We start from the raw sequence: 15,126 nt of genomic DNA, 5'->3' as shown, positions 1-15,126 counted from the left end.
ACATGATTCACAAAAGGCAAGCATGCAGGTACAGCAAGTGATTAGGAAAGCAAATGGAATGTTGGCATTTATTGCAAGTGGGATGGAACATAAAAGTAGGGAAGCTTTGTTGTACAGGGTATTGGTGAGACCACATCTGGAGTACTCCATACAGTTTTGTCTCCTTACATAGGAAAGGATATAATTGCATTAGAGGTAGTTCAGAGAAGGTTCACTTGACTGATTCCTGGGAAGAGAGGGTTATCTAATGAGGAAAGGTTGGACAGGTTGGACCTGTATCCATTGTAGTTTAGAAGAATGAGAGATGATCTTATTGAAACAGATAAAATCCTGAGGGAGATGCTGAGAGGATGTTTCCCCATATGGGAGAGACTAGAACTGGGGAAAACAGTTTAAAAATTAGGAGCCTCCAATTAAGAAGGAGAAGGGGAGAATTTTTTTTTCTCTCAGTGGGTTGTTAGTCAGTGGAATTCTCTTTCCCAGAGAGCAGTGGAGGCAGGGTCATTGAATATTTTTAAGGCTGAGTTAGTTAGATGCTTGATTGACAAGGGCTTCAAACGTTATTGCAGGTAGGCAGGAAAGTAGAGTTGAGGCCACAATCAAATCAGCCTGATCTTATCAAATAGCAGAACAGGCTCAAGGGGCCAAATGGTCAAATCTGGCTCCTAATTTGTGTGTTCATATGTTTGTATGCATGTTCATATCTCTCCTCTCCACCTCCTCCACCAAGATGTCCAGTGTAGCATGAGAACCTTGGCGAACACTCTCTCACCTATTACACCATAATTCACTCTTCTTCCTGCTCAGACTCTCTTCCACAAACAATTCCAGCACCTTCTCCAGCCAGAATGTATCTCTCCTTTAAGAGGTGCAGGCTGGCTTTAAGTGGTGCTCACCTCGCACAAACTTGAACCCCCTGCTGAGGCATGCAGGCTCTCAACAGCACATACCACGCCGGCTGCATGCAGCAATCATGCAATTTAGCAGGCACTACAAAGTTGACAAGCTTTATTTTTAATTCATTCATGGATGTGGGCGACGCTGGCCAGGCCAGCATTTATTGCCCATCCCGCATTGCCCTTGAGAAGGTGGTGGTGAGCTGCCTTTTTGAACCGCTGCAGTCCATTGGGGGTAGATATACCCATAGTGCTGTTAGGAAGGGAGTTTCAGGATTTTGACCCAGCGACAGTGAAGGAATGGCGATATAGTTCCAAGTCAGGATGGTGTGTGACTTGGAGGGGAAATTGCAGGTGGTGATGTTCCCATGTATTTGCTGCCCTTGTCCTTCTAGATGGTAGAGGTCGTGGGTTTGGAAGGTGCTGTCTAAGGAGCCTTGGTGCATTGCTGCAGTGCATCTTGTAGGTGGTACACACTGCTGCCACTGTGCGTCGGACATGGAGGGAGTGAATGTTTGTAGATGGGGTGTCAATCAAGCGGGTTGCTTTGTCTTGGATGGTGTCGAGCTTCTTGAGTTGTTAGAGCTGCACCCATCCAGGCAAGTGGAGAGTATTCCATCACACTCCTGACTTGTGCCTTGTAGATGGTGGACAAGCTTTGGGGAGTCAGGAGGTGAGTTACTCGCCTCAGGATTCCTAGCCTCTGACCTGGTCTTGTAGCCACGGTATTTATGAGGCTACTCCAGTTCAGTTTCTGGTCAATGGTAGCCCCTAGGATGTTGATAGTGGGGGATTCAGCGATGGTAATGCCATTGAATGTCAAGGGGAGATGGTTAGATTCTCTCTTGTTGGAGATGGTCATTGCCTGGCACTTGTGTGGCGCGAGTGTTACTTGCCACTTATCAGCCCAAGCCTGGATATTGTCCAGGTCTTGCTGCATTTCTACACGGACTGCTTCAGTATCTGAGGAGTCACGAATGGTGCTGAACATTGTGCAATCATCAGCGAAAATCCCCACTTCTGGCCTTATGATTGAAGGAAGGTCATTGATGAAGCAGCTGAAGATGGTTGGGCCGAGGACACTACCCTGAGGAATTCCTGCAGTGATGTCCTGGAGCTCAGATGATTGACCTCCAACAACAGCAGCCTCACAGCTCCAGGGACCCGGGTTCGATTCTGGGTACTGCCTGTGTGGAGTTTGCAAGTTCTCCCTGTGTCTGCGTGGGTTTCCTCCGGGTGCTCCGGTTTCCTCCCACATGCCAAAGACTTGCAGGTTGATAGGTAAATTGGCCATTATAAATTGCCCCTAGTATAGGTAGGTGGTAGGGAAATATAGGGACAGGTGGGGATTTGGTAGGAATATGGGATTAGTGTAGGATTAGTATAAATGGGTGGTTGATGGTCGGCACAGACTCGGTGGGCCGAAGGGCCTGTTTCAGTGCTGTATCTCTAAACTAAACCACAACCATCTTCCTTTGCGCTAGGTATGACTCCAACCAGCGGAGGGTTTTCCCCCTGATTCCGATTGATCTCAGTTTTGCTAGGGCTCCTTGATGCCATACTCGGTCAAATGCTGCCTTGATGTCAAGGGCAGTCACTCTCACCTCACCTCTTGAGTTCAGCTCTTTTGTCCATGTTTGAACCAAGGCTGTAATGAGGTCAGGAGCTGAGTGTCACTGAGCAGGTTATTGCTAAGCAAGTGCTGCTTGATGGCACTGTTGATGACACCTTCCATTACTTTACTGATGATTGAGAGTAGGCTGATGGGGCGCTAATTGGCCGGGTTGGACTTGTCCTGCTTTTTGTGTACAGGACATACCTGGGCAATTTTCCACATTGCAGTATAGATGCCAGTGTTGTAGCTGTACTGGAACAGCTTGGCTAGGGGTGTGGCAAGTTCTGGAGCACAGGTCTTCAGTACTATTGCCGGAATATTGTCAGGGCCCATAGCTTTTGCAGTATCCAGTGCCTTCAGTCGTTTCTTGATATCACACGGAGTGAATCGAATTGGCAGGATTCTGGCATCTGTGATGCTGGGGACTTCAGGAGGAGGCCGAGATGGATCATCAACTCGACACTTCTGGCTGAAGATTGTTGCAAATGCTTCAGCCTTATCTTTCGCACTGATGTGCTGGGCTCCCCCGTCGTTGAGGATGTGGATATTTGTGGAGCCAGCTCCTCCAGTTAGTTGTTTAATTGTCCACCACCATTCACGACTGGATGTGGCAGGACTACAGAGCTTAGATCTGATCTGTTGGTTATGGGATCGCTTAGCTCTGTCTATCGCATGCTGCTTACGCAGTTTGGCATGCAGGTAGTCCTGGGTTGTAGCTTCACCAGGTTGACACCTCATTTTGAGGTATGCCTGGTGCTGCTCCTGGCATGCCCTCCTGCCCTCTTCATTGAACCAGGGTTGGTCTCCTGGATTGATGGTAATGGTGGAGTGGGGGATATTCCGTGCCATGAGGTTACAGATTGTGGTTGAGTACAATTCTGCTGCTGCTGATGTCCCACAGCGCCTCATGGATGCCCAATTTTGCATTGCTGGATCTGTTTGAAATCTATCCCATTTAGCACGGTGATAGTGCCATACAACACGATGGACGGTATCCTCAATGTGAAGGCGGGACTTCGTCTCCACAAGGACTGTGCGGTGGTTACTCCTACCAATACTGTCATGGACAGAAGCATCTGCAGCAGGCAGATTGATGAGGATGAGGTCAAGTATGTTTTTCCCTCATGTTGGTTCCCCCACCACCTGCCGCAGACCCAGTCTAGCAGCTATGTCCTTTTGGACTCGGCCAGCTCGGTCAGTAGTGGTGCTACCGAGCCACTCTTGGTGATGGTCATTGAAGTCCCCCACTCAGAGTATATTTTGTGCCCTTGCCACCCTCAGTGCTTCCTCCAAGTGGTATTCAACATGGTGGAGTACTGAGTCATCAGCTGAGGGAGGGCGGTAGGTGTTAATCAGTAGGAGGTTACTTTACCCATGTTTGACCTGATGCCATGAGACTTCAAGGGGTCCAGAGTCGATGTTGAGGAATCCCAGGGAAACTCCCTACCTACTGTATACCACGGTGCCACCACCTCTGCTGGGTCTGTCCTGCCAGTGGGACAGGACATACCCGGGGATGGTGATGGCAGTGTCTGGGACATTTTCTGTAAGGTATGACTCCGTGAGTATGACTATGTCAGACTGTTGCTTGACTAGTCTGTGGGACAGCTCTCCCAACTTTGGCACAAGCCCCCAGATGTTAATAAGGAGGACCTTGCTGGGTCGACAGGGCTGAGTTTGCTGTTGTCGTTTCTGGTGCCGAGGTCGATGTCAGGTGGTCCGTCCAATTTCATTCCTTTTTATTGACTTCGTAGCAGTTAGATACAACTGAGTGGCTTGCTCGGCCATTTCAGAGGGCATGTAAGAGTCAACCACATCGCTGTGGGTCTGAAGTCATATGCAGGCCAGACCAGATTTCCTTCCCTAAAGGACATTCGTGAACCAGATGGGTTTTTACAACAATCAACAATGGTTTCATGGCCATAATTAGACCAGCTTTTTAATTCCATATTTATTAATTAAATTCAAATTCCACTTTCTGCTGTAGTGGGATTCGAACCCATGTCCCCAGAGACATACCCTGGGTCTCTGGGTTACTAGTCCAGTGATAATACCACGACACCACCACCTACCCCCTGCTTGCATCAGAAGCAATGGGGGCAGATTAATCATGGATGGCAATCCCTGTTTTCAGGAGAGATCGAATTTTGCCCCTGATTACTTTTATGAAGCACTATTGGTATGTGATTTCACCAAGGATTGATATTGACTGTGTAAACACTTGCATAAAATTGTTTCACCAACTGGATGAGAGCAATGTCTAAGAGGAATCAGCCCTGTGCCAATTTGTGTAAAATTGTGGTGTTCTGCTCTGGAACCATGCTCACAAGAAACTACACTCACTTAGGATCTTTACACTCAGCAGAAAAAGGAAACTTTTATTTTATTAGTGGAGTTTAGTTTGAATTCAATCTTGAGGTGAAAAGATATTGTGCTGAGCTATTGCATTAACCTGTCTCTCCAAAATACAGCAGTTTTCTGTATTATATGAATCACATTTTGGTAAAACATACCACATATTACTGTCACCCAGTGTCTTCCTACACAGTTCACTGATCTTTTATATTGAAGTTTAGCAAATTCCTTCCACTACTCTGCAGTCTTACTGATAAAGAATAGGAATTAATGACAGGTGAAAATCCATTAGCCAAAAAAAGTGACAGTGGATATGGTTGTACAATGCTGGTGAGCAGGGTGACTGTTCAAATCCAGATAATATAACAGAAATAATCCTCGCAGGAATCTAATCTCCGTAAATCATACTTGTGCAATCAGAGCTGTAGTAATGACTGATGTGTTTGCATATCAAAATTGAAAGAAATGATGATATCATGCCACAAGTGGTTTTTGTTATTTTTTTATATTTGCTGTTGAAGCTATTCAAATAAAACTGGAAAGGTATTGTTACGACCAGGTGAGAAAGGTGTTTAGGATTCTTCCCTCTCAGCCTTCACCTAGTCTTACTGTAACAGAGTTTAATTTTAAACAATCAGTGTTTTTAGCTCCGCCTTGGTGAATCCTTGTTCACCACTTTCCAATTATAAGGCAAAGAAACCAGCACAAACAGGCTTTCTTAGGTTTAAAGAAGAAAAGTTGAAATTTATTAAACTTGAATTTAAACTCTAATTCGGTTGACGCCTATGGATACACGACGCGCCCATGCTAGCATGCAAACATGATACACACATGCAAATAGAGACAGAAAAGAACAGAAGAAAAATAAAGTAGAGAAGTATGAGGCAATATCTGAAGAGGTTTTGTTTCGGTTCTTCGAGCTCACTGTAGAGTCCTTGATTGTAGGTAGATCTTGCTTTTCGTGGAGGCCCAGTATTATTTTTAAAACTTGTTCACTGTAGGAGACTTTTCTGACTTGGGGTTCATGTGTCTTCAGTGGATTCAATTGAAAGAGATGGGAGCAGACAGGAGAGATCTTCTCACTCCAGGAGCATTCTGCTTTTTGCCCAAACTGTTTGTACAAATCCAAAAACCTCAGGTTGCCCAGCAGGTTAGTCATGTGACAAGCTGATTTGACCATGTCCGTTTGTGTATTCGGCCATCTTAGCAGTCAACCTGAAATGCGAGCTTCCCCATCGTCAACATCTGGTGATCAAAAGTCCATTGCAGGTTGACTGTGTCAGGGAATGGCTGCTTTATCCTTCCAAACACTGTCTGTTAATATGCAAATATCTTTTCCAGCCACGGCTGATCTGTTTAACAAGTCCTTTCTTCACTCCAGTATCAGTTTAAAATCAATGTTCATGTAGCTCAATTAACATGCCTTATGCTTGGCAGGTGGGGGCCTGCATGACAGTATTCAAAACCAGTCTTGTTGGATTATCCTCTTCAAATGATTTGCCAGATAGTGTGTCATGGTACTGTTATATGGCAAATAAAGGTTTGACAATGGTACCTGCTGAGAACAAAGTGGAGTTATGTATATGTTTGTGTATAGATGTGCAGAGCACCTTTAAAGAAAAAACACTTGCACTTATACAGCAGCTTTCATGACCTCAGGATGTCCGAAAGCACTTTACAACCAATTGAGTCTGTTTGAAGTGTAGTTACTGTTGTCTTTCTTCTTTGGGCCTCCTTATCTCGAGAGACAATGGATACGCGCCTGGAGGTGGTCAGTGGTTTGTGAAGCAGCGCCTGGAGTGGCTATAAAGGCCAATTCTAGAGTGACAGGCTTTTCCACAGGTGCTGCAGAGAAATTTGTTTGTCGGGGCTGTTGCACAGTTGGCTCTCCCCTTGCGCCTCTCGTTTTTCCTGCCAACTATTAAGTCTCTTCGACTCGCCACATTTTAGCCACGTCTTTATGACTGCCCGCCAGCTCTGGCGAACGCTGGCAACTGACTCCCACGACTTGTGATCAATGTCACAGGATTTCATGTCGCGTTTGCAGACGTCTTTAAAGCGGAGACATGGACGGCCGGTGGGTCTGATACCAGTGGCGAGCTCGCTGTACAATGTGTCTTTGGGGATCCTGCCATCTTCCATGCGGCTCACATGGCCAAGCCATCTCAAGCGCCGCTGACTCAGTAGTGTATACAAGCTGGGGATGTTGGCCGCCTCGAGGACTTCTGTGTTGGAGATACGGTCCTGCCACCTGATGCCAAGTATTCTCCGGAGGCAGCGAAGATGGAATGAATTGAGACGTCGCTCTTGGCTGACATACGCTGTCCAGGCCTCGCTGCCATAGAGCAAGGTACTGAGGACACAGGCCTGATACACTCGGACTTTTGTGTTCCGTGTCAGTTCGTCATTTTCCCACACTCTCTTGGCCAGTCTGGACATAGCAGTGGAAGCCTTTCCCATGCGCTTGTTGATTTCTGCATCTAGAGACAGGTTACTGGTGATAGTTGAGCCTAGGTAGGTGAACTCTTGAACCACTTCCAGAGCGTGGTCGCCAATATTGATGGATGGAGCATTTCTGACATCCTGCCCCATGATGTTTGTTTTCTTGAGGCTGATGGTTAGGCCAAATTCATTGCAGGCAGCCGCAAACCTGTCGATGAGACTCTGCAGGCACTCTTCAGTGTGAGATGTTAAAGCAGCATGGTCAGCAAAGAGGAGTTCCCTGATGAGTTACTGTTGTAATATAGGTAATATTACACAAGTCCCAGAAACAGAAATGTGATAATAATCAGATCATCCATTTCTAGTGATGTTGGATGAGGGATGGTGCAAGGAGATTTAATGGGGGTGGGGCAGAAATAAATGAGAAATAGGACAGGGAAAGTAAATAAATAAACAGTGCAATTATATTCCACATCTTGTATCACTGTAACATGGGCCCTAACTTGAACTGCCACCACCTAGCAGAAACTGGACAAAGAGGCAGTTCCTAATCCCCTCCAATCCCATTTCCTTCTCGTGTGTTCCTAAATTAACCTGCTCTTCTATGCAGGAGAGCAGGATACCTGCAGGAAGGAAGCACAGTCTTGTTTTAAAAATGTAGATCAGGTTCAATCTGCAATTTCAACCTGAGGCCCAAGCATGGGGGAACTGTCAGCTCCCCTGTCAGGCAAAACCTGACATGAGCCAGATTCTGGGCCTGTAGAGGCCCAGAAGGTAAGTGTGAAATTGATTTTTCAGGTTTCCTTGTGGGCCAAGATGGGTACGAGTGCATCTCCAGAGTTCACATGGAACGCTTGGACCTGCCTTGTACCAGGCTAGGCCCCCCTCACCTCCCCACCCCCTCCACTCCTGATTATGGCAAAATCCTCCCCAACAGATTGGGGCAAGACCCACCCCCCTTTCTCCCACTGATTGCCGGGTACTGTCCCCACAGGTCTCCGGATGGGGCCTCCTGCCAACCAGGTTGTCAGTTTATCAGGCTGTTGGGCAGGAAACTGCAGCGTTATTTAAATAAGGTCCTGCCATTAAGGTCAGCAAGTCCTCCACTCCCCAGCCTTGCTGGGTTTTCTCTGTGTTATTGTATTCCTCCACACCAACGCCATCTCACCATTAATATCAGGGACATGGTTTCTGCATTGCAGCAATGCAAGATGAGCAGTAGAACTGCATTTGAGTCAGGATTAATTTGAAGTCTTTACATGGTCTCACAACATTTTGGCTTCACAGTGGTTGTCTGCTATTAAAGCTAAAAATGTTAGAACAGAGCCAGCTATCTCTTTGGTTCCCTTCTAACATTTAAAATTTCACTGGCAGTCAGAGATCAGTAAATATGAGACCTGCACATGCGCTTAAATGGAGCTCTGCTTTGGGAAGTGGTGTGAGCAGACAGTACAAACCACATCCAGCCGTGAATGGTGGCGGGCAATTAAACAACTAACTAGAGGAGGTGGCTCCACATATATCCCCATCCAATGATGGGGGAGCCCAGCACATCAGTGCAAAAGATAAGGCTGAAGCATTTGCAACAATCTTCAGCCAGAAGTGCCAAGTGGATGATCCGTCTCAGCCTCCTCCTGAAGTCCCCAACGTCACAGATGCCACTCTTCAGACAATTCGATGCACGCCACGTAATGTCCAAGGAAGAGGCATATTAGATCCAAGGAAGAGGCGTATATATTTGCCAGGAAAAACAACAGACCTGAGGATTGGAAGTAGTTTATAATTCAGCAAAGGAGGACCAAGGGATTGATTAAGAAGGGGAAAATAGTGAATGAGAGCAAGCTTGCGGGGAACATACAGTATGTTTTCAAGAAGGAGTTAGATATAGCTCTGGGGTCTAAAGGGATCAAAGGGTATGGGGCGAAAACGGGAACAGGCTATTGAGTTGGGTGATCAGTCATGATCATAATGAATGGCGGAGCAGGCTTGAAGGGCCAAATGGCCTACTCCTGCTCCTATTTTCTATGTTTCTATGTTAATATCAAGAAATGGCTGAAGGCACTGGATACTGCAAAGGCTATGGGCCCTGACAACATTGCAGTAATAGTACTGAAGACATGTGCTCCAGAACATGCCGTGCCCCTAGCCAAGCTGTTCCAGTACAGCTACATCATTGGCATCTACCCGGCAATGAGGAAAATTGCCCAGGTATGTCCTGTGCACAAAAAGCAGGACAAGTCCAACCCGGCTAATTACCGCCCTATCAGTCTACTCTCCATCATCAGTAAAGTAATAGAAGGTATCATCGACAGTGCTATCAAGTGGCACTTGCTTAGCAATAACCTGCTCAGTGATGCTCAGTTTGGGTTCTGCCAGGGCCACTCAGCTCCTGACCTCATTACAACCTTGGTTCAAACATGGACAAAACAGCTGAACTCCAGAGGTGAGGTAAGAGTGTCTGCCCTTGACATCAAGGCATCATTTGACCAAGTATGGCATCAAGGGGTCCTAGCAAAACTGGGGTCAATGGGAATCAGGGGGAAAACTCTCCACTGGTTGGAGTCTTACCAAGCGCAAAGGAAGATGGTTGTGGCTGTTGGAGGTCAATCATCTGAGCTCCAGGACATCACTGCAGGAGATCCTCAGGGAAGTTAATGTCCTAGGCCCAATCATCTTCAGCTGCTTCATCAATGATCTTCCTTCAATCATAAGGTCAGAAGTGGGGATGTTCGCTGATGATTGCACAATGTTCAGCATCATTCATAACTCCTTAAATACTGAAGCAGTCTGTGCAGAAATGCAGCAAGACCTGGACAATATCCAGGCTTGGCTGATAAGTGGCAAGTAAAATTTGCACCACACAAGTGCCAGGCAATGACCATCTCCAACAAGAGAGAATCTAACCATCTCTCCTTGACATTCAATGACATTATGATCGCTGAATCCCCCACTGTCAATATCTTAGGGGTTACCATTGACCAGAAACTGAACTGGAGTAGCCATATAAATACCATGGCTACAAGAGCAGGTCAGAGGCCAGAAATCCTGTGGCAGGTAACTCAACTCCTGACTCCCCAAAGCCTGTCCACCATCGACCAGGCACTTGCCTGGATGGGTACTGCTCCAGCAACACTCAAGAAGCTTGACACCATCCAGAACAAAGCAGCCCGCTTGATTGGCACCCCATCCACAAACATTCACTCCCTCCACCACCGACGCACAGTGGCAGCAGTGTGTACCATCTACAAGATGCAACACACCAAGGCTTCTTAGACAGCACCTTCCAAACTCATGACCTCTACCAACTAGAAGGACAAATGCAGCAGATGCATGGGAACCTTGCCATCTGCAGGTTCCCCTCCAAGTCACATACCATCCTGACTTGGAACTATATCGCCGTTCCTTCACTGTCGCTGGGTCAAAATCCTGGAACTTCCTTCCTAACAGCACTGTGGGTGTACCTACCTCACATGGACTGCAACGGTTCAAGAAGGCCCCTCACCACCACCTTTTCAAGGGCAATTAGGGATGGGCAATAAATGCTGGCCTGGCCAGCGACGCCCACATCCCTTGAGTGAATAATAAAAAAAAATCTGCATGCATCACTCTCAAACCGGTAGACAGCAATCTAGCTGCCTTATATGTTTGTGACTTTGGAGATCTCTGCCGCTAAGTAAAGTCAGCTTATTTTCTATATAATATATATTTTGAAAATATTTCAATAACCACAATACTACCAACCAGCAACCCTAAGGTCAAAGCCCAACAAGACAATATATCTGGCAATTTGTGGGATAGCACCAGAAAATATGACTATGAAAGCTAAGGGATTGTTGTACAAACCAAACTGGTTCACTAATTTTTTCTCACCCTAATCTAGTCTACTCTAAATATGAAATTAAGACACATTTCAGTACCCTTTGAAGTGACCTAGCAAGTCAATTATTTGTTAAGAACAATTGCTACAAAGCACATCAGACAACGAGGGATGCCGTGTTGCTAGCAAACAAAATATGGCTGTGACCTCAATATTATCATTGTACATAAAAAAACTGAGTAGTAACATTGACCCAGGTGCCCTGAAAATACCAGGTCCAGAAAATATTCAATATTTTATATTTTTATCTAAAATTTCAGCTAGGTCAAAATGGTCAAATTTCAATTGTTTTCTGTAAACAGCTAAAAGGCATTGTTTCTGTCTTTCTGCATGTAAAGGGACTGAGACATCACAATGCTAAATTGCATCACAAATTTTCTCCTGGTTGTCTATGCCCTGTTGGCCTTTAAACTATAGCTAATTAAATTATAAATCTTTTATCATAAACGGGACAACCCTGTTTTACAGAATAGCAAGGGTGAATTTATAGGGTCCAGACAGATACAAATGCATACTTTGAACCAAGCTATCGTATTGACTAACAAGTGTTGGAAGAAGAAAATCTCATCCAGGAGATAGAAATAGTTAATATAAATTATTGGGGTGGCTTGTGCTGTGGGGGGCAATTGTCAATACTTACTGGCAATTGCAATTTCTCCAGGCAATTGAAAGGTTAAATACAGATGTGCCTGAAATCTCACATCAGTTCCTGCTGTCTTAAGACCAGCAGAACATTGTATTGGGGTCCTATCAGGATGCCCAGCCAGTATTATTCTCACCTTTTGCTTTCTTCTGATATCTTAGAAGCCACCTTTATGCCTTTGAAATTGATCTTTATTGACAGTCATTTGCCATAAGCTGCCCAAACCTGGGATAAATATGGAAAACTTTCTCTAGTTTGTTAGCTCCATCGTGTTGAGTACAGACGCAAGAAGGCAACAGCATGTACTTACTGAGGTACATAAAGACACCTCAAAAGGTCTTTGTTATTATGGTGCCAGAAAAGAAGTTTTAAAGTAATGAAAAGAATTAATCACTGTACTTTTAATCTTCTGATTATTCACTTGTATAATTTAATAAGCTTCAGCTATTTGCTCTGAAGCTTGGAGTTTTCTACAGTTTGGAAAGATCTGAAGCACATGATGAATAAGCTGTAATATTTCCAATACATTCCCACTTGCTATCAGGGTTTGTTGTTTTCCGAGTGCCAACACTATCCCAAATATTGGACACATAAGGTCAAGTTTCAGTTTTTATTAGACGTGCGAGCTTGCCAATGCAAGCTGAATTTTGGAGGAAGGCACGAAAAAGGAGCATTGTGAAGAAACTTGACTTGTAGCAGGTATATAAAACATAGCCTGCTAAAATAATCCCTAGGCTTTGTAGGAAAAAATAACAAAAGGTCTTGTGAAGTAGTAGAAAAATAATGCTTTCAAGAAGCTTTGTGAATACCATATTCAGTACAACTTTTATTTTCCATCATTAAGTTCTATGCCTGCCATAGTTCTGTAGCTGGAAAATGCAACTCAACAATAAAGAAAGTGCTTTTGTGAACTGAGCTCTTAAAGCTTTATTGTTTCCATAGTTAGAATTGTCCAAAATGTTAAAATTAAAGAGTTTTTATAGAGTGAATCGGGAAAAAATATTTCCTCTGGCTGAGACTTAGTAATGAGGGATCATCAATTTACAATTGATACCTAAGAGAGTGCTGAAAAATTTCTCTGCACAGAAATGGTTGATGGAGCATGGAATGTTTTACCACAGGGAATGCTTGAGGCAGAGACCATTTTATCTTCTAAGAGAAAACAGGATAAATATTTAAAGCAGTGGAAAATACAAGGCTATGGGGAGAGAGTAGGGCAGTAAGATTAGTTTTGGATTGCTCTAGAAAAGAGCTGCCACAGACATCGTGGGCCAAATGGTCTCCTTCAGTGCTGGAAGCTTCTTTGGTTCATTAATTTGACATTACTAAATGTCCACATAGTTGAGGTAAGATAGCTCTATTGATCTCAATTGCACACCACAAAAGGCAGACAGAAGGATAGGGACAAATATAGTTATAAGTACCTTTGGACTTCATTAGAAACAGAAGACTGCTGCTTGTCTACCTGTTATAGATGCTACATGGGTAAAGTGAGTTATATTCTCAACATGGCATGTCCCAATCACCACAAGATATTCAAATAGAGAAGTGGATTACTTAATTCATCTTTCGCACCAACTAAGGACAATGTTTACATCATTTTAAATGTGCAACAGCAAACCTTATTAATTATTTTTTGATCATATTTTTCTCTGTATTTTACATTTGTTTATTTACTGGTGAAGTTGTTCTGCATTTTGGTTAACTGTATTTGGAGAAAGATGTATTCATTCAATGACACTGTTGGTGTAATTGTATAGCATTCAATACAGTATAGTTACACACTTGAGGATCAGGATGATTTGTTAGTGTGGTGGTAATTTGGCACAGGCATTTGCAGGATACCCTGCCTATGCCCCTGTTATTTTGATGATAAATGTTCCAAACATTTAATAAAATGTTGTGGAAAGTACTAACAGGATTTCTTTTATCAACTGAGTTTTGTGTGCACAATATTCCACTGGCAGAATGCTGTAAATACTGCAAGGCAGCAGCAATTAAGTATTTTCAGATCCAGTACATACCACAGCATAGAACAGACTAGCTCTAAGACAGGCCAAGGCAAATGTCTCCCTTTCAGTAGTGGCAGGATCCAAGAATTAGCATTTACATTATGTAAGGGGAAAAATGATATTTAGCACCTGAAATAATTAGCCCTGTTTGTGCTTGGCTACTATAAATGTAATTGCTTGTTCTCTAACACTGCCTAAGAACTCATCGACAGAGATATTACGAATGACATTAATAATCAGCAATGGTGATATACATTCCAAAAACTTTGGAATACATGGAGCAGGGTTCATTTTTAGGGGAAATACACTTAAAATTAATAAGGAATCACAGATAAAGTTGGTATCTTTTGAAAGACTGTAAAGTTAACGTTGACATAAAAAAGGTCTGTCTTATAAACAGGAGTAGGCCATTCAGCCTCTCAAGCCTGTTCCACAAATCAATTAAATCATAGCAAATCTATATCTTAACTCCATCTACCCACCTTAGTTCTGTAACTGTAATGTCTTTGCTCAACATAAAAAAATCTATCAATCTCTGCCCTGCCACAAAGTTGTTCATTAATTTTGTCCAATGCCTCAAAACTAAATTCAGTGTTCATTTGTTTGCACTTTATGCCACCTTGCACATTTCCTTAGTCCACATCACCAGAATAAACAAAAGCACCACCTAGTGCCATTGCAGGAGAATTCCAGCCACTTTAAATTTCGACTTCAGGAGCTAGTTCAACGTTTGACAGAAGTACTCAGCAGCTTTGCAATACCAGTTTTGCATCAATCAATCACAGATGTATATCCCTGGTTACTGATTTGTATACTTACTGGAGTGAAAAGAGTACTGCACAACCAGAGAGAATGATCATTGGAAGCAGACAGTAGCCCAGGACACTGGCCACACAGCCATATGAGACCCCTGTAACACTCATCAGGTTCAGCAGTGTGTGAATCATCAAACACCCAAAAACACTGATTCCATAAACATATCCAAACTGTACTTTACCAGCCTGTAAAAAAAAGTAGAAATAAATTATTCATCAACATAACTTAGGATCTATTTTCGCTAATCTGTGGAACTAGAGGATGTTAAAGTTGAACTGAAGCATGATTAAAAGGAACTATTTAAAATTTACTAATTTAAAAAATTACAGAAGAATTGGACAGTGCAGGGAATTAGGAAAAAGCCCTTTTGCATCCAGGCCAGGCTGATGGAATGAAACTCTCCTCTCTTTGCTAAACATACAAAGCAAGTGAATAGAACAATGGCAGTTAACCTTCAATAAAAGTATAAA

The 15,126-nt window shown here is 43.8% G+C and overlaps 1 protein-coding gene across 1 annotated transcript in view; it reads right to left on the bottom strand.

The window, feature by feature from the left end:
• The window catches only part of LOC137384652 (protein YIPF5-like), a 74,723-nt gene that overhangs the window by 14,710 nt on the left and 44,887 nt on the right, over positions 1-15,126 (bottom strand). The window contains exon 5 of the mRNA XM_068058897.1: positions 14,660-14,841. Coding sequence (XP_067914998.1) covers positions 14,660-14,841 — 182 coding nt within the window. The remainder of the gene's footprint in view (positions 1-14,659; positions 14,842-15,126) is intronic.

The sequence above is a fragment of the Heterodontus francisci genome, chromosome 1 (assembly GCF_036365525.1).
Source record: "Heterodontus francisci isolate sHetFra1 chromosome 1, sHetFra1.hap1, whole genome shotgun sequence".
NCBI lineage: Eukaryota > Metazoa > Chordata > Chondrichthyes > Heterodontiformes > Heterodontidae > Heterodontus > Heterodontus francisci.
This window is presented reverse-complemented; position numbering and strand designations above follow the sequence as displayed.